The sequence below is a fragment of the Heptranchias perlo genome, chromosome 2, assembly GCF_035084215.1.
Source record: "Heptranchias perlo isolate sHepPer1 chromosome 2, sHepPer1.hap1, whole genome shotgun sequence".
Taxonomy (NCBI): Eukaryota; Metazoa; Chordata; class Chondrichthyes; order Hexanchiformes; family Hexanchidae; genus Heptranchias; species Heptranchias perlo.
In genome coordinates this window covers 44,303,199-44,326,358 of record NC_090326.1, presented here as the reverse complement: position 1 = coordinate 44,326,358, position 23,160 = coordinate 44,303,199, and the positions used below count along the sequence as shown (strand labels likewise).

The 23,160-nt window shown below is 43.1% G+C and overlaps 1 protein-coding gene across 2 annotated transcripts in view; it reads right to left on the bottom strand.

The window, feature by feature from the left end:
* ulk4 (unc-51 like kinase 4) overlaps window positions 1-17,803 on the bottom strand; it is a 548,729-nt gene extending 530,926 nt beyond the window's left edge. Inside the window, exons 1-7 of one of the 2 annotated variants that reach the window (XM_068001818.1) lie at window positions 17,673-17,803; window positions 15,007-15,167; window positions 11,894-11,993; window positions 10,393-10,532; window positions 7,533-7,695; window positions 2,776-2,877; window positions 1,242-1,325 (exon numbers count right to left, since the gene is read on the bottom strand). In XM_068001818.1, the coding sequence (XP_067857919.1) occupies window positions 1,242-1,325; window positions 2,776-2,877; window positions 7,533-7,695; window positions 10,393-10,532; window positions 11,894-11,993; window positions 15,007-15,144 (727 nt within the window). In that variant the 5' untranslated portion in view covers window positions 15,145-15,167; window positions 17,673-17,803. Of the gene's footprint in view, window positions 1-1,241; window positions 1,326-2,775; window positions 2,878-7,532; window positions 7,696-10,392; window positions 10,533-11,893; window positions 11,994-15,006; window positions 15,168-17,663 lie in introns of both variants that reach the window. The other variant, XM_068001817.1, reaches the window with a different exon arrangement.
* Window positions 17,804-23,160: the final 5,357 nt, after the last annotated feature.

Here is a 23,160-nt window from a genome sequence, read left to right as displayed (position 1 = left end):
CCCACACCACCACTGGGCACTCACAAAGTCAAGGCTCTTGTAACCACAGCAATCCTTCATCTGTGGAGGAATAGGAAAGAGGTGACTCATGCTAACAACAGGAGAGAAAGGATGAAAGCTGGCAAACTGAGGGCACTCCTGCAGGGAACGTTCAGGTGTATCCAAGGGTCTGAGATGGTCAGTTATCCAGAAATTTTCCTCAGTTGAGATAGACACCAAACATAAATGAAATATGACAAATGAACAAGAGGAAGAAAGAAAGAGGAAGAGAATAAAAAATAAGAGGAAGAGGAACAATTTGCAATTACATAGTGCCTTTAATGTAATAAACATAGAAAATAGGAGCAAGAGTAGGCCATTCGGCCCTTCGGGCCTGCTCCGCCATTCAAAATGATCATGGCTGATCGTCTAACTCAGTACCCTGTTCCCGCTTTTTCCCCATATCCCTTGATCCTTTTAGCATTAATATATCTATCTCTTTCTTGAATACATTTAATGTCTTGGCCTCCACTGCCTTCTGTGGTACAGAATTCCACAGGTTCACCACCCTCTGAGTGAAGAAATTTCTCCTCACCTCGGTTCTAAATGGCATACCCTGTATCCTGAGACTGTGACCCCTGGTTCTGGACTCCCCAGCCATCGGGAACATTCTCCCTGCATCAACAACCCAAGGCACTTCATAAATGGAAAATAGGTGGACTAATAGGTGCCAAGCTATGTAGGTAGAGATAAGGAGGAATGACCAAAAGCTTGGTCAAAAAGTTGAGTTTTAAGAAAGTTATAAAGAGGGAGTTCCAAAGAGTAGGACTGAGGCTGCCAAAGGCTCTTCCACCAATGGGGAGGAGATACATAAACAGCCAGAGTCAGAGGACTCTGTGGGGAGATATAAAGCAAATAGAATGTGGCATGGTCATTAAAGAATTTGAAGATGATGATTAGCATTTTAAATTTAATATGTTGAAAGAGAGAAGTCAATGCAAGTCAGCAAGATTGGGGGGTGATGAGGGTGGGACTTTGAGTCAGAATTAGACCATCTGAGTTTTGTGTCAAATTTATGGAGAGTAGAGGGTGGAGGATGGGAGGCATTCACCTCTATACCAGTGCAAATACTGAAGTAGTCAAATTTAGAGGTGCAAAAGCATGGGCAAGCATTTTGGTGGCGGAAGGACTTAGGTAGGGCAAAAACAGTTATCAAGTATTGGCCTGATTGCTTCACAAAATATCTTGAAAAATTACTGAACCTTGAGGCTTGGGAGGTGGCAGATCTTCGTACAAAATCATCTCAACCAAATCAGTAAAGTTTTCTGAGAAAAATGGTGGTCTTCCTATTGAATAAACAAAGCAGCCATGAGTAACAAACTTTGTTACCAACAACACAAGGATATTGCAGGTCTCTGCTTGACCATCACTCTTTGAGCACCAACACAAAAGCACCTTTAGAAAAAACATCTAATAATGTATGGCTTTCTTCATCTCTCCAAGTTTTAACTTGTTCAACTGTGCTGTTGAATTACTTAAGAATTTAGTTTAGGACTCTTCATAACCTTCTTTTAGAATTTACTTTGATAATCCACAACTGTTTATTTTCTCCTTTTTAAATTTTACACTCATCCTGACAAAGGATGTTAGTGCTGTTGAATGAAACTCTTCTCATTTCAGGCACCCAGTTACAGCATCAAATACTCCTAGGTCAGTATACTATAGCCAGATGCAGAGTAAAGCTCCCTTTACTCTGCTCAATGTGCCTCAGCCCCAACCTCATAAGAATATTACCTACTGTACCAGTGGGACATTTTTCTATTTCCCATACCAGGCTTCCTATGACCTTTCTGAGCAAAATTGTCAATTATTGTTGAAGTTAAAGACAGTTCATGCTTTAGGCCATGCCCAAACTCTTTTCACCTTGTAGCCAGCAGACAGAAGTTTTTCACCCCTATTAGTCTGGGCTGGACTTAAACTTAGGTCGCAGAGATGAAAAATAAGTGTCTAACCTCTGTGCCTCCAAATTCCCCTAACTGGGTTCTATTTGATCGAGAGCTGCGAGGGGTATTTTGGCAGAATGTTATTTTGTTCCAAAAAGCCATTAAAACCGATAAAACTGATTTCAGGAAATAACATAATGAAACAGAGGTGTGGTAATCCCCGATGGCTCGTTTAAGCATTGACAATGTGAGCAGTGTACAGCAGGAAGGTTACAGAATCAAACACCCAATCTGTGTCAACTTAGCTGATATCAATAATCTGTCAGGGATGGCAAAAACTTGCAGGGTTCCCAACCCTGATCCAATCCAGTGACCCAGATACATGCAAAAGTCACTGCATGTTGAAAATCTTTATTGGTGGATTATAGATTTTTATTTAGTGCAAAGCCTGACATTACTGTGGGGACATTTCACAACTGTAGACATTACATATCACAGAAAATGTAAAAACACAGCAATAAATTATATAATGCAATGTTTTGTTAGACTAGCACATTAAACACTCCAATTAAGTGCAGCAGTAGAATGGTGCTTAAATCTGCTTTTCTATTAAGTAGTTGCATCTACATTTTTCAAAGTGACATGGTCTTTTTTTCTAGCACAAGAACAGCAACAGTGTCCTGGTTCAGAGTTTTGAAAAACCAAAAATATGAAGTGAAGTCACAGATAAGGATGGTTGGACAAATTGGCACTCACAAACACCATACAACATAAAACTTGTTCCTTTTCAATACAGTGGTGGCAGAGGGAGTAAAAGGAAAGATTTCTGAAGTGAACATGTTCAAAAACCAACCTGAAAACATCTCGTACAGTACACAGCCCAGAGACCACAAATCACTGGCTGGAGAACAATCTTCACCCTTCAGAATTTCTGGAGCCATATATATTGAAGACCCTAAAAGGAAATTCTTGTCAAATGAAACATATCAAAATAACGAACAACACTCAATTATAATTTCTTGAAACACGTGCCTTTAGTGGGGGTAGGGGGAAACGTCGCTAAAAAGCAAATATGAGTCAACTCCAATGTCGATCAATTAATCAAATCTTTGGGTTCGAATGCAGATGCTCATTATAGTGCCTTTTAGCCATTTACATTCGCCATAAGCAACCTGGGATCAAATCTAGTACCAGGGTTCAAAGTATGTATTTATTCAAATAATTACAAGAACCCATATTAACTTCATAATTGCCCCTCCTCTTGTTTACTCCATGTCAGCCTCCAATTTGTCTCTTCCCAACCCATCATTTTACTTTGAATTCCCTGCACCCCCCTAGGTGTTCCTCTTATCCTTCATTCTGATCGATCTACCTCTGAAGCTTATTCCTTCCACCCAATGAGTCTGTTTCTAGTTTCATTATCTATCCCACGTTGCTTCATGCATGTCCTTTCCCAGATGAGCCTAGCTGTCTGTATTAGTGCCATTCATTCAACACTGCATCCTCTCACAGCAACAAAAAATAACCACATATTATTTATGCCTCCAAAAATGCAAACAAAGTGGGTTCTCTTTGCATACAGTGGTAATATAACTGTTCAAAGTACATCACACAGAGAGGGACCACACAGAGAGGAGCAGCACTGAAAGTGTCTGCACTGGTATTAGACAATGTTGTGGATGAGGGCATGGAGCCAGACATACAAAATAATGAAGAAAAAGCATTTTCCCATTAGAAAGTGTTCCAGATACCAATAAACACTGCCTGAGGGACTTCAACTATGTCGACAGACTCGAGAAGCTGCGGTTGTTCTCCTTAGAACAGAGAACATTAAGGGGATATTTGATAGAGGTGTTCAAAATCATGAACGGTTTTGACAGAGTAAATAAGGAGAAACTATTTCCAGTGGCAGATGGGACAGTAACCAGAGGGCACAGATTTAAGGTGATCGACAAAAGAGCCAGAGGCAACACGAGGAAGCTTTTTTTTAAAAAAACGCAGCGAGTTGTAATGATCTGGAATGCACTGCCTGAAAGGGTGGTGGAAGCAGATTCAATAATAACTCTCAAAAGGGAATTGGATAAATACTTGAAGGGATAAAATTTACATGGCTATGGGGAAAGAGCAGGGGAATGGGACTAATTGGATAGCTCTTTCAAACAGCCGGCACAGGTACGATGGGCCGAATAGCATCCTCCTGTGCTGTATCTACTATGATTCTATGAATGCCTGGGATGCATAGGCAACAACTACAACAACTTGAATTTATATAGTGTCTTTAACGTAGTAAAACGTCCCAAGGCGCTTCACAGGAGCGTTATCGTACAAAATTTGACACCGAGCTACAAAAGGAGATATTAGGACAGGTGACCAGCATCTTGGTCAAAGAGGTAGGTTTTAAGGAGCGTCTTAAAAGATGGAGAGAGATAGAAAGGCGGAGAGGTTTAGGGAAGGAATTCCAGAGCTTAGGGCCAAAGCAGCTGAAGGCACGGCCGCGAAAGGTGGCACGACTAAAATCGGGGATGTGCAAGGTAGCAAGAATTGGAAGAATTGGAGGGAACCGTTAACAATATCAGCTAACAAGGAAGGGAAGTTGAATCTGAGGGTTGTAGGGTTGAAGGAGGTTACAGAGGTAGGAGAGGGCGACGCCGAGGCCATAGAGGGATTTGAAAACAAGGATGAGAATTTTAAAAATCGAGGCATTGCCGCAACATGAGCTAAGGTAGGTCAGTCAGCACAGAGGTGATGGGTGAGTGGGACTTGGTGCGAGTTAGGATACAGGCAGCAGACTTTTGGACGAGCTCAAGTTTATGGAGGGTGGAAGATGGGAGGCTGGCCAGGAGAGCTTTGGAATAGTCAAGTCTAGAGGTAATAAAAGGTATGGATGAGGGTTTCAGCAGCAGATGAGCTGAGACAGCGGCAGAGATGGGGCAACGTTAGGGAGGTGGAAGTAGGCGGTCTTGGGGATGGAGCGGATATGTGGTCAGAAGCCCATCTCAAGGTCAAAAAGGACGCCAAAGGCTTCGGTCCCCCCAATATTTAGTTGGAGAAAATTTTTCCTCATTCAGTACTGGCTGTCGGACAAGCAGTGTGACAAATCAGAGACAGTGGAGGGGTTGAGAGAGGTGGGGAGGTAGAGCCGGGTGTGATCAGAGCATATGTGGAACCAGATGCGTTTTCGGATGATGTCGCTGAGGGGCAACATGTAGATAAGAAATAGGAGGGGGCCAAGGATAGATCCTTGGGGGACTCTAGAGGTAATGGTGTGGGAGCAGGAAGAGAAGCCACTGGAGGTAATTCTCTGGCTACAACTGGATAGATAGGAATGGAACCAGGCCAGCGCAGTCCCACCCAGCTGGACGACGGAGGAGGATGGTGTGTTAGCCGTGTCAACGGCTGCAGACAGGTCGAGATGGGATAGTTTACCATGGTCAGTCACGCGTGACTTTGACTGGGGCAGTTTTAGTCCTGTGGCAGGGGCAGAAACCTGATAGGAGGGATTCAAACTTGAAGATGCGGGAAAGGTGGGCACAGATTTGGGAAGCAACACGTTCAAGGACTTGAGAGGAAAGGGAGGTTGCAGATGGGGCAGTAGTTTGCAAGAATAGATGGGTCAAGGGTAGGTTTTTTGAGGAGGGGGGTGATGACGGAAGATTTGAAGGGGAGGGGGACAGTACCTGAGAAGAGGGAACCGTTAACAATATCAGCTAACAAGGAAGGGAAGTTGAATGGTCAGTTTGGTAGGAATAGAGTCGAGGGAGCAGAAGGTGGGCCTCAGTCAAGATGAGCTCAGAGAGGGTATGAGGTAGATAGGAGGGAAACTAGAGAAAGATGCAAGTTCAGGGCGAGAGAAGAGGGGAACCTTAGATGCAATTTGGTTTGGTGGGCTAGGGGAAGGAGGGAAGCGGCAGTGGCAGCGGCAGCTGAATGGATGGTCTCACTCTTAGTGACAAAGAAGTCCATGAGATCCTCACACCATTAACATCAAGCTCTACTTAAAAGCACAACTGGTACCACTTTAAATAAATGTTTAACTTTCACAATATATATTTAGGCAATACTCAGCACTGTCAGAGATGTTGTGACAAAATTAGGGCACTGTGAAAGATTATGATGCTCAGACCTTTTGAAAAGTAAATCTAGTACTTAAAAAAAAAATAGCTCTCCATGTGTATTTGGATAGGAAAATTTAACAGTATTATTTTTCACTATATGATTTGATTTTTTTTTACACATTAAGCATTAATACATTACTGAACAACAACAAACTGCCTTAATATAGCGCCTTTAATGGAGGAAAGTATCACAAAGCTCTACAGACACCAAAAGAAAAAAAAATGAACTGGCATTTGCATCGTCTATATATAACATTGCTTCTCAAAAAGGTCTACTAAGAGAGAAACCCGACTGTTTCATACAAAAAAAAAGTCTTCTTGCTCATCATACTCTGTAAAAACACATTCTACAAAAGGGTACTTAAAAATGAATCTAGAATCCACCTATAAGTATTGTGCTATTTCAATGCTTGTTGCACCTCACTGCTTCCGTCCATCATTCAACAATTAAATCTGACCAAGTCGACTTAGCCTGTACTCAATGATCTGACAGTGAGTTGTTTTCCACCTTCCAGAATGGACAGGAGAAAGTGGTGAACATCCCATGAATCTTCTAGTGACTAATATACTGTAATGAGGAGTTAATTGTTAAATCTGGGCATATTAACCCATACAAGGCAGGTTTTAGTTTTTAAGAAACTTGGTGTGCTTACGTAAACAACCTTAGTTGTGAACACACAGCAATGGTTTTGGACAACAGACGAAACTATAAGCAGGCACCTCTGACAATGCAGCACTCCTATCAGTGTCAGCCTTGATTCTGTGCTCAAGTCCTGGAGTGGGATTGAATTCAACAATCTGAATGCAACACGGAGCCTGACTAACACTTTTATTTAATACAATTCATTAAATGAATTATATTTTGTTAGAAATGCATTTCAAAAAGCACATTTATTCAGAATAAATTCATAAGTAATCTATTAACATAAAGCTCTGCAACCTTCCATGAACAGGATATTAGGCAGCCAAGGCTTATATCCTGAGATGTTCAGCTGACTCAGATGACAAATATCTGTAGAGAGTGTACACAGTAGGACAGTGACAAGAGAAATCACTTTACAGATGTTCAGCTACACCAATGCCCAAATTTCTTGCTTACAACAGTTTAGGAAATCAAAAAAACAACTTTTAGCAAAAATTATTAGTCAATGACTCAGTTGGTAAATTCACTACTTGGTGTAGAACTAAGCCACTCAGACACAGAAGAAACGTGGTCTGTGCTGCATTACCTGATTTCAGCTATAATGATTACAGACATGCTAGAATTGGCCTTGGTGTCCCAGAGAGGCAAAATTAATCAGCCATGGTTCCCAATCCTGATGACTATTCAGTGAGTCCTGCCAGAAATTACACATTTGGACTTTGGGTGAGGACAAGATCATGCTCAGTTATGATCGGATACTCCGTAGACTTCCAATATCTAGGTTTAAAAGTGATCTCAAATTTCACTTTATCCATGAGCCTTATTTAGGAGTACTTAAAGAGACATTGTTACCTCGAGCCCGACTTTTAGAGTTTCTTCTTTGTGTGCCTTCATTGCTTTCCCCTACATCATCTTCTGCACCAATCAGTGAAAAGAATTCATCTAGATTCTCTCCTTCTGCTTTGGCTAGGCTGAAGTTACTATATTTCAGAGTACCTGGTCCATCCAGCAATATCTATATAAGGAAGGATGTAAGAATTTAAGAAAATAGCAATGCTGGAGGTAGAAAATGTGTTTTGAAAAACATGTAACATCTTAAGAAAAATCATTTTTAAAAATGTCATTTTTTTTGTGCCACAGGGTAGTAGGATTTAAATTTGCATCCTTAAATTCCATAAGAAGAAAGAACTTGCATTTATATAGCGCCTTGCACGACCTCAGGACGGCCCAAACCGCTTTACAGCCAATGAAGTACTTTTTGAAGTCTCTGTTGTAATATAGGAAACGTGGCAGCCAATTTGCGCACAGCAAAGTCCCACAAACAGCAATGAGATAAATAACCAGATCATCTGTTTTAGGTGTTGGTTGAGAGATAAACATTGGCCAGGACACCAAGGAGAACTCCCCTGCTAGATAAGTTAGATTACAACAACTTGCGTTTATCTAGTGCATTGAACACAGTAAAACGTCTCATGGCAATTCAGAGGCGTAAAGAAAAAAAAATGTTTGTCCAGCCAAAGATGATATTGGGAGGGGTGACCAAAAGCTTGCTCAAAGAGGTGGTTTGAAGGAAGAGGCAGAGGAAGTGAGGGGGGGAATTCCAGAGGGTGGAGCCCAGGCAACTAAAAGCATGGCTGCCAAAAGGGGGGGAAATGGGGAAAATGCACAAGACGCTCGAGTCAAAGGAGGAGAGTTTGAGGATGGAGGGGGCGAGGTGTAATGCTGGAGGAAGTTGCAGAGATAGGGAGGCGTGAGGCCATGAAGAGATTTAAACACAAGTGTTAGAAGTTTAAGTTTGAAGCACTGGGAGCCAATGTGGGGAAGAGAGGACAGGGGTGATGGACAGGTGGGATTTTGTGCAGGATAGGATACATGCAGAATTCTGGATGAAATGAAATTTACCAGAGAGGAGAGGTTGAGAGGCCGGACAGGAGAACATTGGAATAGTTGGCTCTGAAGGTGATAAAGGCATGGATCAGGGCTTCTGCAGCAGATAAGCTCAGGTAGGGGCAGAGATGGGTGATGTTACGGAGGAAGAAATTGGCAGTCTTTGTAACGAAGCGGATATGGGGTTAGCAGCTCAGCATCGGGTCAAATTGGACACCAAGGCTGTGACCAGTCTGATTTAGCCTGAAACAGTAGCTGGGGAGAAGAACGGAGTGGGTGGTAAGCGTAGACAGCTCGTGACAGGTGCGGAGGACTATGGCTTCAGTCTTCGCAAGATTGAGCTGGAGAAAATTGAGGCTCATCCAAGACTTTCAGACAAGCAGAGGCAATGGAGGAATCAAGGGAGGTGGTGGAGAGGTACAGCTGGATGTCATCAACATGCACATTCCCATGATTCCATGTTTGCAGATGATGTTGCCAAGGGACAGCATGTAAATGAGGAAGAGGAGGTGGCCAATTGGGGATCATTGAGGGACTCCTGAGGCGACAGTGTGGGATGGGAAGAGAAGTCATTGGTTGCGATGCTCTGGCTAAGATCAGATCGTCAAGTGGAACCAAACGAGGGCAATCCCACTGAGCTGGAGAAAGGAAGATAGGTGTTGGAGGAGGATCATGTCAAATCGCTGAGGTTGAGGAAGGAAAATGAATCACTATCATAGTCAAAGAATATCATACATGACTTTGATTAGAGTAATTTGAGCGCTTCAAGAAGGACAGAAATCTGAATGGAGGGATTTAATCATGATGCTGTGGGGTTAAGTATGGGGAGGGATTGGAAGGAGTGCTATCCCTAATCAGCTCTTAAACTCTCTTGTAATTGGTTTCAGTAATAGGAAAGGTCTGAAAGCACATCATGCACCTGCCCTTTCATCCATGGGTGGCTCTTGGAACAGAGTAACCAAGAAGAGGTAGTGAAAAAGAATATTAAACAGAATTATACACTCACAAAAAAGGAAAATGCAGATTGACATAATAGAAGCAATTCCATTCCCAATTCAGAAAAATGTACCTTAGGTGTTGTATACTGCAAAGTAATGAACAATGTAACCACGGCAAAAATGTTAAATCTTAGGAACCAAACACATTGGACTGGATCTTGCTGTAAAAGTAACGGCAACGCTAGCAGTGCTCACCATTATTGCTGTGGAAATCGGACAGCAACTTCCGGCAAGCGCACACGCGCAGTTAAACGAGATGCGATCCTCCTCCGTTAGCACTGTGAAAACAGCATCTCGTCGTCTGGCTCCCCATTCAAATAAATGGAACAGCATGAAGTTCCTGCACTGACATCGTAGATATGGACTAATCTTGCCAGAAAAAGTTAGGGCTCGTCCACTCCGATGCAAATACACTTTTAACGACATGGTAAGTCTTAATGACTGCCAAAGAACCTCTCTGGCACTAAAAATTAATTTTAACAAGTGTAGGGTCTCATTCCTTCAGATTTTAATTGTTGTTGGGACATTTTTTAAAAATGTAAATAAATGTTAATTTTTTTTACTTTTCCTTTGTCTCTTTTATCTCTGTCTCTTAATTCAATCTTACTTACTCTCTCTATTTTGATTTCTGTACCTGATTTGACATTGAATTCACTATGCTAACTTACACTTCCAGGTCCAGTCTCTGCGCGGTTCACACAGGTCCCAGAATCCCCATAGACGAACGGCGAGTGCCATTTGTTCACCACTCACAGCAAAATCTGGCCCAATAATTATTCAACTACATTTGAAACTCAGCCTCATCTAATACAACAGTGTCCATTTACCTTGGCAGGGTTAAGATCACAAAAAATGATGCCCAGCTCATGGATATGGCGCAAACCCGTAACCAAGTCAATACCGAACTCTCTAACTGCATCTTCATGTAAATATTCATCTTGGGCGATGACCATTGCCAATGAGCCTCCTGCAATAGACACCGTAGGATTAACAGGAGACACAACACAAGAGAATACAGCGTACATCTCCTTGATATGCTTTAAATACTGCTAACAACATTGGGAATTAGATGATATGTGTTCTCTCATTCCAGCTTTTATACTCAGTGACTGTTGAAAGTCATGCCCCGAGGGCAAAGGAGCAAGAAAAAGAAACACTTTTACAACTACAGTATTCAAAGTTTTTCCTTCACAGTTCTAGCCTTCAATAATTTAATGTACAGCTTTATGCTATTCTATGGGACAGGCTGGATGGACCAGTAGGTCTTTTCCTATCCATCATTTCTGGTATGTTTGTATATTTCATCAAATGCCAAGGATGCATCCCGAGACTCTCAATTGCCCCTTAGTGAAAGACTTTTTATTAACAATGTACTAAAATTAATACTAACTTATTCAGCTAATTTCTACATTTAATAGTTTGTTTGGAAATGTACCAAACACATCTGAAAACATGAAGTTTTCATTTTTGTGGTTTGTGATCTGTAATTGAGTAATGCAGAGATTGTCTTGAGCAAAGAGGCTCCTATCTAGGAAGAAGTTTTCAAAATTACAGCTATATTAACTATAAAAAAGACACTATACTAATCAAGAAGAAATCAAAGTCAAAATGATATTTAATAAACTATCGAAGGAATCATAAACACATCAACAAAGAAAGGAAAGAATTACATAGTACCGTATCACATCTCAAAAACATCCCAAAGAACTTCACAAACAATGAATCACACTGAATTTCAGCCTAATTTCAAAAAGCAAGATCTGGTGTGCAAATATTCTGTTTCTGGTAGTGTTGATGGAAAGTTTTGACCAGGAAACCAGAACAACTGCCTGTTTTTCTTCTCAAAGTGTCATGGAATCTTTAACATTCACTGGAACTATAGAAACAAGCAGGCCTAGCCACAGTTCCATATTTCATCCAAATGATGAGAATTCTACTGTCGCACTCCCTCAGTGCTGCAGTGGACCGTCAGCCTGTATCATGTGCTCAAGTCCCAGAGTGGGACTGGAATCCACAACCTTCTTGCTCAGAGGCGAGAGTTCTACCAACTGAGACAAGCTGACACACAAATGAAAACTTATTTTACAAATAACCCCAATATTTTTCTCCATACTAACACACTAACATAGGGGAAAATATGGTGGTAAAACCCATCAAAAATGCTATTCTTAGTGTTTCATTGGAAAATTGCTCAGACTTAGAGTAAACATTAGATCAGAGCATCCAACTACTCAATAAAACAGTTTAAAACTTTAACCCAATATATTTATTTTTGGATTGACACTCAAAACCTCTATGTAATATTTTAAAGAGCATTTGAATTCTTACCTGTGCACAGTTCCACTACAAGCCATAAGTGATTGCTTGTCTCATACCACTCATGAAATAATACGACATGCTGGTGTTCAATGCCATGAGTAAGCCGCACCTAAATAAAATATATATTTCCAAAACAAACATTTACCTTCTTGTTGTTAAGCAAGATTGAAATTGAGAAACCAAGATTAAGGGCCAAGGCCCACAATGCAGGAATCGGCATGTTTGAAATGTGCACAGCAAAAGATGGAGTAAATGAAGAAATATTGATATGGGGACATCAAGGTTTGATTTTAAAAGTCTGAAGATTGTAGGAGGAGGGGAAGATTAAGGAAAGTAAGGAAACCCACAGTTTGCAGATAATAAGAATGAGTTAAAGATCGTAATGACTCCTACTTTCAGAACAGCAAGGATATAAGGAGGAGAGGAGACTGTAGAATGACATATTAGAAGCATTGGGAAAGGAAACCTAAAAAAAAAGTACTTTCCATAGCAATAACAATAAAAAAAGAGGCAGAAGAAAGATATAGGGAGAGGGAATGAGAGGACATTGATTGGAGGCCAAACATGGTTTTCTTCTTGTATCCTGTTCAGGGACGCAAGAGAGTTGTCACAAGCACCCCAGATTTGACAGCAATATTCCAGACTTGGGCAGAATTTCTTGGAGGCAGTTTTACAACAACAACCACCACCTCCATTTATATAGCACCATTAATGTCGTAAAACAACCCAAAATGTGACACAGGAGCGATTATCAAACAAAATTTGACACCGAGCCACTTTGGAGATATTAGGACAGGTGACCACAAGCTTGGTCAAAGAGGCAGGTTTTAAGGAGCATCATCAAAGAGGAGAGAGGGGTAGAGAGGCAGAGAGGTTTAAGGAGCGAATTCTAGACCTTAGGGCCTAGACAGCTTAAGGCACAGCCGCCAATAGAAGAGCGAAGGAAATTGGGGATGCACGAGAGGCCAGAATCGGAGGAACGTAGAGCTCTCAGAGTTTCGTAGGGCTGGGGGAGGTTACAGAGATAGGAATGGGTGAGGCCATGGAGGGATTTGAACACAAGGATGAGAATTTTAAATTTCAAGCGTTGCTGGACTGGGAGCCAATAGGTCAGTAGGTCAGTGAACACAGGGGTGATAGGTGAATGGGACTTGGTGCGAGTCAGAATACGGGCAACAGCGCTTTGGATGAGCTAAAGTTTATGGAGGGTGGAAGATGGGAGGCCGGCCAGGAGAGCATTAGAAAAGTAGAGTCCGGAGGAACAAAAGCATGGAAGTTTTAGAAACAGATATGTGGGAGTTCCATCTGAGGTTACAAAATATAGTTTTTTTTTTAATATATATAAGTAAGTATTCAGGAAGCTCAATGTAGCACTAAACACAGATTATAGAAGGTCCCAGTTTCAATTTTTGGTCTATGTTGAGTTAGTGGATCGCATCCAGGACAGCAGTTGGCATGTTAAAAATTGGCCTCAACTCTCCTGGGCGAGAAAAGGGGAAAAACATCAGCCACAGTTCCCTCTCCTGCTCACTGGGAAATTTTGGCTAAAGACAGGATACAACTCAGCTCTGTTGCCCTCCATGGTTAAATGACAGCCGTGGCTCAGTGGTAGCACTCTCGCCTGCGTCAGAAGGTTGTGGGTTCAAGTCCCATACCAGAGACTTGAGCGCATAATCTAGGCTGACACATTAGTGCAGTACTGAGAGAGTGCTGCACTGTCAAGAGGTGCCGACTTTTGGGAGAGACATTAAACTGAAGTCCCATCTACCCTCTCAGGTGGACATAAAAGATCCCATGGCACTATTTCGAAGAAGAGCAGGGTAGATCTCTCCAGAGTTCTGGCCAATATTTATCCGTCAAACCAACACCTAAAAACAGATTATCTGGTCGTTATCACATTGCTGTTTGTTGGACTTTGCTGTGCACAAATTAGCTGCCGTGTTTCCGACATTACAACAGTGACTACACTTCAAAAGTACTTAATTGGCTGTAAAGTACTTTGGGACGTTGTGAAAGGCACTATATAAATGCAAGTATTTCTTTAAATGGCTTTCACCTGCCAATGCCTACTGCCTCAGCTCGTACACAAGGAAAAGGCCACTCAGTTAACACCTGTGGAATAATAACCCTGTGCATGCTCAGTCGTTGAGTATATTCAAGACTGAGATCGATAGATTTTTAAACTCTAAGGGAATCAAGGGATATGGGGATTGGGCGAGAAAGTGGAGTTGAGGTCGAAGATCCGCCATGATCTGATGGAATGGCGGAGCAGGTCAAGGGGCCGTTTGGCCTACTCCTGCTCCTATTTCTTATGTTCCAACCCAAGAGAAGGTGAAAATGACAAGAGTAAGGGGAAAAGGCAAGTTACAATTACATATAGTCTCACATCACTACTTTGTGTTACATCAATAGATGAACATTCAGAAAAGCAGTCAAAAGGGTTAGAGTGTTCATTTTTCCATCAATGTACAATATACTCACTTCCCTCCCCCCAGTTATTTCAATTAATTACTTCATTTAAAAAATATTAGTAAGGAGCATACCCAATCTTCTCCCAATGTTCTCCCTTTACAGCTCTTTTCCTGAAGGTAGTGGGTCCTGCTGGGCATAGTTTCACCACACCAGCAGCCCTTCAGTAGCTCACCCAAGTGCCCACTCCTCGTGTGAGCCTAGACAATGAGTGCAGGTTGGCCCTTTACTCATGGAGGTGGTATTACAGCCCAGCCTGATCCAGGCCTCATCTGACATTCACACACTTGCACTTTCAGCAGCAATCACTGGGCAGGAATCAGAGTCGCAGACTGATTTTTTTTTCCCTCTTTCCTAGTCCAGGGATGCTAAGGCCAATTATAGCACCCCACATTTGCCCCAGTGGAGATCAGCTTAGTTAGCACTAGACCTTCCTAGTCTCTATGGCACTGTACTACAGCATACAGCACATTTACCCATACCAACTTGAAGCAACACAGCCCAGATTGGCAACATAAACCTAGGTGCAAGGTGCAAACATGCTTATGACCACAGGATAAACCCATATGGTGGGTCTGCAATGCTCTGTGCCACCATGCTACCTGAATTCTCTGATAATTCACATACTACTGCTATTGTCAAGTGATACTCACCCTATTAGTGATCTCTGGCCTTTTTGATTTGTCAATACATAGAATAGCTACAAAATTGATTGTTCCCTTTCTTCTGCCTTTGTAAACTGTAGATTTATTTCCTTTACCAATTTCCTCATAAAGGACAAAGTTTTCCATTTTTGTTGTTTTAAGTATACGAACTGGAATAGGAATAAACAAATAATTATACATAAACACAATCGCACTTATAATTAGTATACTACAGTTTTATATTACAAAAACATATATCTAACCATAGCAAAACTGCCCATGGCACTTGGTAGTTGCCTAAAGAAAAACTGACACCAAGCTGAAGGATATTAGGATGGGTGACAAAAAGCTTGGTCGAAGAAGTGGATTCTAAGGAGAGTCTTAAAGGAAGAAGGAGTTTTTTTTAAAATTCGTTCATAGGATGTGGGCGTCGCTGGCAATGCCAGCATTTATTGCCCTTGAGAAGGTGGTAATGAGCCGCCTTCTTGAACCGCTGCAGTTCATGTGGTCAAGGTTCTCCCACAGTGCTGTTAGGTAGGGAATTCCAGGATTTTGACCCAGCGATGATGAAGGAACGGCGATATATTTCCAAGTCAGGATGGTGTGTGACTTGGAGGTGATGTTGTTACCAAGTGCCTGCTGCCTTTGTCCTTCTAGCTGGTAGAGGTCGCGAGTTTGGGAGGTGCTGTCGAAGAAGCCTTGGCGAGTTGCTACAGTGCATCCTGTGGATGGTATACAATGCAGCCATGGTGCACCGGTGGTGAAGCGAGTGAACGTTTAGGGTAGTGGATGGGGTGCCAATCAAACCGTCTGCTTTGTCCTGAATGGTGTTGAGCTTCTTAAGTGTTGTTGGAGCTGCACTCATCCAGGCAAGTGGACAGTATTCCATCACACTCCTGACATGTGCCTTGTAGATGGTGGAAAGGCTTTGGGGAGTCAGGAGGTGAGTCACTTGCCACAGAATACTCAGCCTCTAACCTGCTCTTGTAGCTACAGTATTTATGTGGCTGGTCCAGTTAAGTTTCTGGTCAATGGTGACCCCCAGGATGTTGATGGTGGGGGATTTGGTGATGGTAATGCCATTGAATGTCAAGGGGAAGTGGTTAGACTCTCTCTTGTTGGAGATGGTCATTGCCTGGCACTTGCCAGGTGCTAATGTTACTTGCCAGTTATCAGCCCAAACCTGGATGTTGTCCAGGTCTTGCTGCACGCGAGCACGGACTGCTTAATTATCTGAATGGAAGGGGGAGGAATGCACAAGGGGCCAGAATCATGAGAATGAGAGGTGGGGCCTGTAGGAGGAGGTTACATAGATAGGGAAGGGCGAGGCCATGAACAAATTTAAACTCAAGGATGAGAATTTTAAATTTAAGGCATTGATGAATTGAAAGCCAATGCAGCTCAGTGAGGACAGAGGTGGTATGCGAGCAGGACTTAGTGCAGGATAGGATATAAGCCCTCTCAGGTGGACACAAGAGTGTCCGTGGCACTATTCAAAGCAAGGGAGTTCTCCCTGGTGTCCTGGTCAATATTTATCCCTCAAACATCACTAAAACAGATTATCTGGTCATTATCACATTGCTGTTTGTGGGAGCTTGCTGTGCGCAAATTGGCTGTCGCGTTTCCTACATTACAACAGTGACTACAATTAAAAAATATTTTATTGGCTATAAAGAGCTTTGGGATGTCCTGAGGTCGTGAAAGGCTCTATTTAAATACAAGTCTTTCTTTATAGGAGGCCAGCCAGGGACGCAATAGATCAATCAAGTATGGAGGTTACAAAGGCAGAGTTGGAGGTATCAGCAGATGGGCTAAGGCTGGGGCAGAGGCAGACAACATTAAGGTGGGCGAAGAAAGTAGTTTTTCTGGTGGAGAGGATATGAGGTTAGGTGGTCAGTTCAGGGATGAACAGGTTGCTACAGTTATGAATATTCTTGTTCAGCCTGAGACAGTGGCCAGGGAGGGAAACTGGAGTCCGAGGTGATAGTACATACTTTGTGCCAGAGGCTGAAGTTGATAGCTTTGGTCTTCCCTATGTTTAATAGTTGGAAATTTCAGCTCATCCAGTACTGGATGTCAGACAAGCAGTCTGACAACACAGAGGCAGTGGAGGGGTCGACAGAGGAGGTGCTAAGGTAGTGCTAGGTGTTGTCAGCGTACATGTGGAACCTGATACTGTGTTTCAGATGTGGCCTCGGGGCAGCACGTAGATGAGAAATATGAGGGGCGCATGGATAGATCCTTGGGGGATTCCAAAGGTAATGGTGCTGGGGTGGGAAAATAAGTCATTGCAGGAAATTCTCTAGTTACGATTGGATAGGTAAGAAAGGGACCCCAACGCACACTCAGCAACCGACGACGTGCACACAGAACCCCAACGCACACTCAGCAATCGACGACGTGCACACCGAACCCCAACGCACACTCAGCAATCGACGACGTGCACACCGAACCCCAACGCACACTCAGCAACCGACGACGTGCACACCGAACCCCAACGCACACTCAGCAATCGACGACGTGCACACAGAACCCCAACGCACACTCAGCAACCGACAACATTCACACCGAACCCCAACGCACACTCAGCAACCGACATGCACACCGAACCCCAACGCACACTCAGCAACAGACGACGTGCACACCGAACCCCAACAGATACACACCCGACTAACCCCAGACCTCCTGCGGATAGAAACGCTGCCAGAAGCTGGCGGCGCCGGTGCACAGAGCCCGGTACTCGGTGCCACGGGCAGTTTGTGGAAGACTCGGCCGTTGCTGTCGCTGAACCCGCACGGCCACTGCCGGAAACGCCGCCGGACTGCGCCACTATTTCCAAATAGGGAGATCCCTCTGACCCCGAACCGGTCCAGCGGTAGTAAACGCACAGAATTGGTCAACTGTGATCATGACACGATTGTAAAATGCAATACTTTCGCGGTGTGTCTTTTTCAGATGTCTCTTTTAGTCGAATTTGGATGAATTACCGTTTTCCGGACAGCGTGCTCCCCTCCCCCGGCATGTTGAAGAGCGGCTCGGTTCCTTGGTTACGGCGGAGGACGCTGCTCCTGGAACCGGGCCCAGTCTGAGAGCACGAGCGGAAAATGCTGGAGAAGCTCAGCAAATCAGGCAGCATCTGTGGAGAAAGAAACAGAGTTAATGGTTCAAGTCGAAGGCCTTTCGTCGTATTGAGGTCATTCTCAAAAATGTCAGAATGATGGTGATAGTGCTGAAATGGAAAGGTCACAATGGCCCAGTAGAGGGAGCACTCATTTACTTTCTTTGATTTTTGATGTTTCAGTACTAGCAACATTGTGAGCGCAAAAATTCACCATCAAAAAATAGACAATATGATTACCTTTACAGTTACTGTTAGAATTGCAGCATCATGATTCTATCATTACAATAAAGTGCATTGCTTCTTTAAAATGTAAATATCATAACTAAATAGTGCACAGGAGAACTATGATAGTAAATTATTTTGTAACTATGGTCTAAATTTAAATAACAGACAACATAACCCATCTTACACTTAGTTCCTCGTTTGTTTTGTATCTAAAACTGGTTGGTAATGTCACATAGAATCACATAGCACAGAAGGAGGCTGTTAGGCCCATTGTATCTGTACCAGCTCTTTGAAAGAGCTATCCAATTAGTTCCACTCCCCTGCCCTTTCCCCATAGCCCTGCAAATTTCTCCTTTTCAAGTATATATCCAATTCTTTTTTGAAAGTTACTATCGAATCTTCTTCCACCACCTTTTCAGGTAGTGCATTTCAGATCGTAACAACTCTCTGCGTAAAAAAAAATTCTCATTTCCTCCTGGGATTGTTTGTCAATTATCTTAAATCTATGTCCTCTGGTTACCGATCATCCAACAGTGGAAACAGTTTCTCTATCAAACCCTTCATAATTTTAAACACTTCTAGCAAATCCCCTCCTCACCTTCTCTGCTCCAAGAAGTACATAAATGGAAATGTTTGTTAATTTCCATCCAACATGACAAAACTACCATGCAGGGCACTGTGTAAACTGCTTATAACATGTTGCCTGATTTGCTGTGTATTTCCAGCATTTTCTTTTTTTATTTCTGCTTATAACAAAATTGTTGTACACCAGAGCCAATAAGTAAATTTTAGGTTTACTTTATTTTTCATTATTTGATGACACTTTGCTGTTGCCTCTAATGATGCTATAGTATCTCTGACCCACCTGTCTGTATCTTGATATACTGGAGGGAGTTACCAGCTCATACAGTGATCAGCAGGACCACATTAACTGCACACTCTGCTCACTGGCAGTGTAAACAAGCTTTAAATGTAAACAATTTTACAACACCAAGTTATAGTCCAGCAATTTTATTTTAAATTCACAAGCTTTCGGAGACTTCCTCCTTCCTCAGGTAAACATTTACCTGAGGAAGGAGGAAGTCTCCGAAAGCTTGTGAATTTAAAATAAAATTGCTGGACTATAACTTGGTGTTGTAAAATTGTTTACAATTGTCAACCCCAGTCCATCACCGGCATCTCCACATCAAGCTTTAAATGGGTAGTGCTGGAATCTCAAAGTATCTCAGAACAATCAAAATTCATTGTGTGAAAGTGGTCTTGGGTTATATGTGTTGATCTTTAATAGGTGAGATTTACCAATTTTATTTTGAGAGGATTTGTCCCCCTGTAAAACAACAGGAAGAAAAGTTCATATAAAGGAATGATTCACGATAGAGGGTTTTCTGTGGCAAGCAATGTCATTATCAGTGCTTTGTAGTATAATCCTATCATTAAAAAAAAATTACAAGAAGCAAAACTGTACTTTTTTAAAGAAACAATTATAATTAGATGGTAGTACTAGAATATAGTTCTGCCTTTTCTGCAACTATTATGGACTAGTTTTATGTGATTAGATATTAACAAAGTTTAGCTTTTCAATTAATAAATTATACACATCAGGGACCAATTGTCTACTGAATGATGCTACCCACTTACCTGATGACCATCATACAGAAATATCTGAGATTAAAACCAAACACAAAATGCCTAATTTTATAAAGTAAGCCCTTTGAGCATCAGCAATGGTTCAGTGGTAGCTTTCTCACCTCTGAGTCAGAAGATTTTGGATTCAAGCCCACTCCAGAGACTCAGCATATAATCTAAAACGCCCCATGGCATAATTTGAAGAAGCTCTGTGTCCCAGCCAACATTTATTCCTCAACCAATACCACTAAAAAACAGATTGCTTGGTCATCAGTAGTCTTTTTGCCTACTTGCCCTGTTCAGAGGCCTGGTGTGTACCCAGGTATCCACTGAGTATGACATGTGGTGTCCACTGATTTGTTCAAAGCCTGTTGTGACTGGTGGGCACCGCAAGGGATTCACGATATTATGGATCAGTTCATTGGCAACCGAATTGGCAAAGGGTGGGCCCGAGAATAAATCTCTCCGTTGAGTCAGTGGGAGACTCGAGCCGAACCGAATTGGCAAAGTACACAGAGAACAGGAGTTTGAGTTAATTCATAGCTATTAACATAAGATGACGAATCAAGGGGAATCTCCAAGCCCTGGGGACTTGGACTGTTTTGACTGGAAGGGACTCCTCCAAAAATACGTAATAGGGAAGTGGCCGCAATACGGGGAGTATGCGGGTCACATTGGAAACAAGGGAAAACCCGCTGGGGAGGCCCATTGGAGAATTGCACAAACAAAGATGTCAGATAAGAAATTTAAAAAGGTCCGATGTTTACTTGAGGAATGGATAGAATGCTGACAGCAGGCTAGGAGAGAGCAGGACAGACTAGAGGAAGAGAATAAAAAACTCCGGGACAGACTAGAGGAAGAGAATAAAAAACTCCGTGAGGAGATAGCCTGCCTTAGTGAGTAGGTAACTGATCTAAAGGGACAGAGAAGTGCGGATTTGATGCACATGAACCAATATCAGTTACAGTGCGAAAAATTGGCTAATGAAAAGAGTAAGAGAGAGGGAGAAGCCCAAGCAACTGAAGCTGAGGTGGAGGGATGGAAACAACAATGTAGTGATTTAAAAGTTGCTATGAATGTGATTCACAGAGCAGCTCAGGAGAAGAGGAGTAGTACCGGTGACCACACAAAGTGTCAGAAACTGATAGGGAGGCTGCAAGATCAGCTAGCCGCACAGAGGGGCATACTGTGTGCTTTCGCACCCGGAAGAGGTCAAGAAAGTGGTCAAGGGGACGTAGATTGGGATGATTTAGCAGACGGGGCAGATGGATACAGCAGCGGTGACGGTGAACCTCAACCAGAGGATCCACCGCCAGCATATGCTCCAGAGCCGAAAAAACCGTCTGCCCCAATGTAACCACTAGAGCACAGACGGGGGCAGATGGCCAGGATATGACATATTCCACCCGACTTGGGGTACGAGAACTGAGGGACATTGCGAAAGATATTGGGACGCGTGTGCCAGGGGATGATCCTAGGGAGTTGTTCCCAGCGATCAGGCAACAGAGAGGGGTACACGGCTTAGACGATGCTGAGGAAAGAAAATTAATCCAAATGTGCCGACACCTACATATACACTCCGCCTTACTGGAGGAACAAAAACTTGGTGGAGGCACAAATGAGGCCTTAAAGAACCAAGTATTATCTGTCATGGGCAATAACAGAGGGGATCCAGTGGAGGCGCTAATGAAATGCTATCAAAGAAAAGGTGAACACCCCACCACGTTTTCGGCCCACATTTGGGCAGTGTTTCAAGGGGTCTACGGCACAGGCTTAGAAAGGGATAATTTATAGCCGGAGGTTAGGAACCGATTGCTGAGAATGCGAGTGTCGCATGGCACTGAGGAGTCAAGGAGGGCACTAGATCAGTTTGATCCCACTGATGACACACATACAGAGCCCTGGATAATTAGGAAGATGGTTAGAGTATGGGAAAGGGAAACACCAAAACGATCCAAGGCATCCAGGGACAGAGCAATGCCTGTTAAGGATCAGGCAACAACCTGGAGAAATAAAGGAAGGGGACCTACTCAGAGGGAACCCCCTCCAGCTTATCAGACAGTGGGAAGAGGTAGAGGCAGAGGAAAAGGAAACTTCTTGAGAATAGGGGGAACTCAAGGCGAGGTGTCCAAATGCAATAACTGTGGCCAAAAGGGACACTTCGCAAGGGTCTGCCCGAACTCGAGACGAGAGAATGCAGGTCGGGGAGGAAACCAGAGCCTACCCGTGGAAGGGCCGAATAGACCAAGTCCTCAGTGTGATATAATAGGAATATCACCGAGTTCCGGGTTGTACTCCAAACTGCAATGACGGTCTCAAGCCTCTCCGTTATGGGTGTGTGACGCGCGGTGGGATGACACGGGGAGACCCCTCGTGAATGGTAGAGTTGGAGGCCGCCCTATTACATTCCTTTGGGACACAGGGGGATCCCGAACCACCGTTAACACCACTCAGGTCAATGACGTAGATTGGAAAATTCAAACAAAATTGTTCTAAGCGGATTGACAGGGCATTCACAAGTGGGATATGTGAGTGTACCGTTGGAAGTCGGTGTGGGAGACATAGTGATTGGGCATTCAGTGGTCCTTACCAAATTACCCAGAGAACAAGAACATATATTAGGGAGTGACTATATGGCCAAAGCGGGACTCTGCTTTGACCCCGTTAATTGTATGATGTGGCAAATGCCTTTGGGCATGGGCAGTATAAATCACACACTCGTCCCGGTGGGGGAATATCAGGATAGGATATGCACCATCGGGGAAATGTGGATAAAACCAGGAGAAATGAGTGACAATCGTGAAGTACAACAAATTATTGCACAAAACTCAATAGTATTCGCCCGACATAAACATGATTGTGGGAAAATGACCAGGAGTGTATGTGTACAAGGTCCAGACACCAAACCACAAAAGCAGTACGGTTTCCCAAAACAAGCAGAAGAAGAGATAGAGAAGGTGATACAGAGTCTGCTGCAGCAAGGGATATTGAGACCAATAGCTTCTACTAACAACGCACCTATTTAGCCGGTGAGGAAACCCGACGGTAGCTGGCGACTAACGATAGACGACAGAGAATTAAATAAAGTCACCCCGCTAACAGCCTCTACTGTGGCAACTAGCCCAGAGACAGTAGTTCGACAAAATGAGGATGCGCAGTGGTTTACGGTTTTGGACATAAGTAACGGTTTT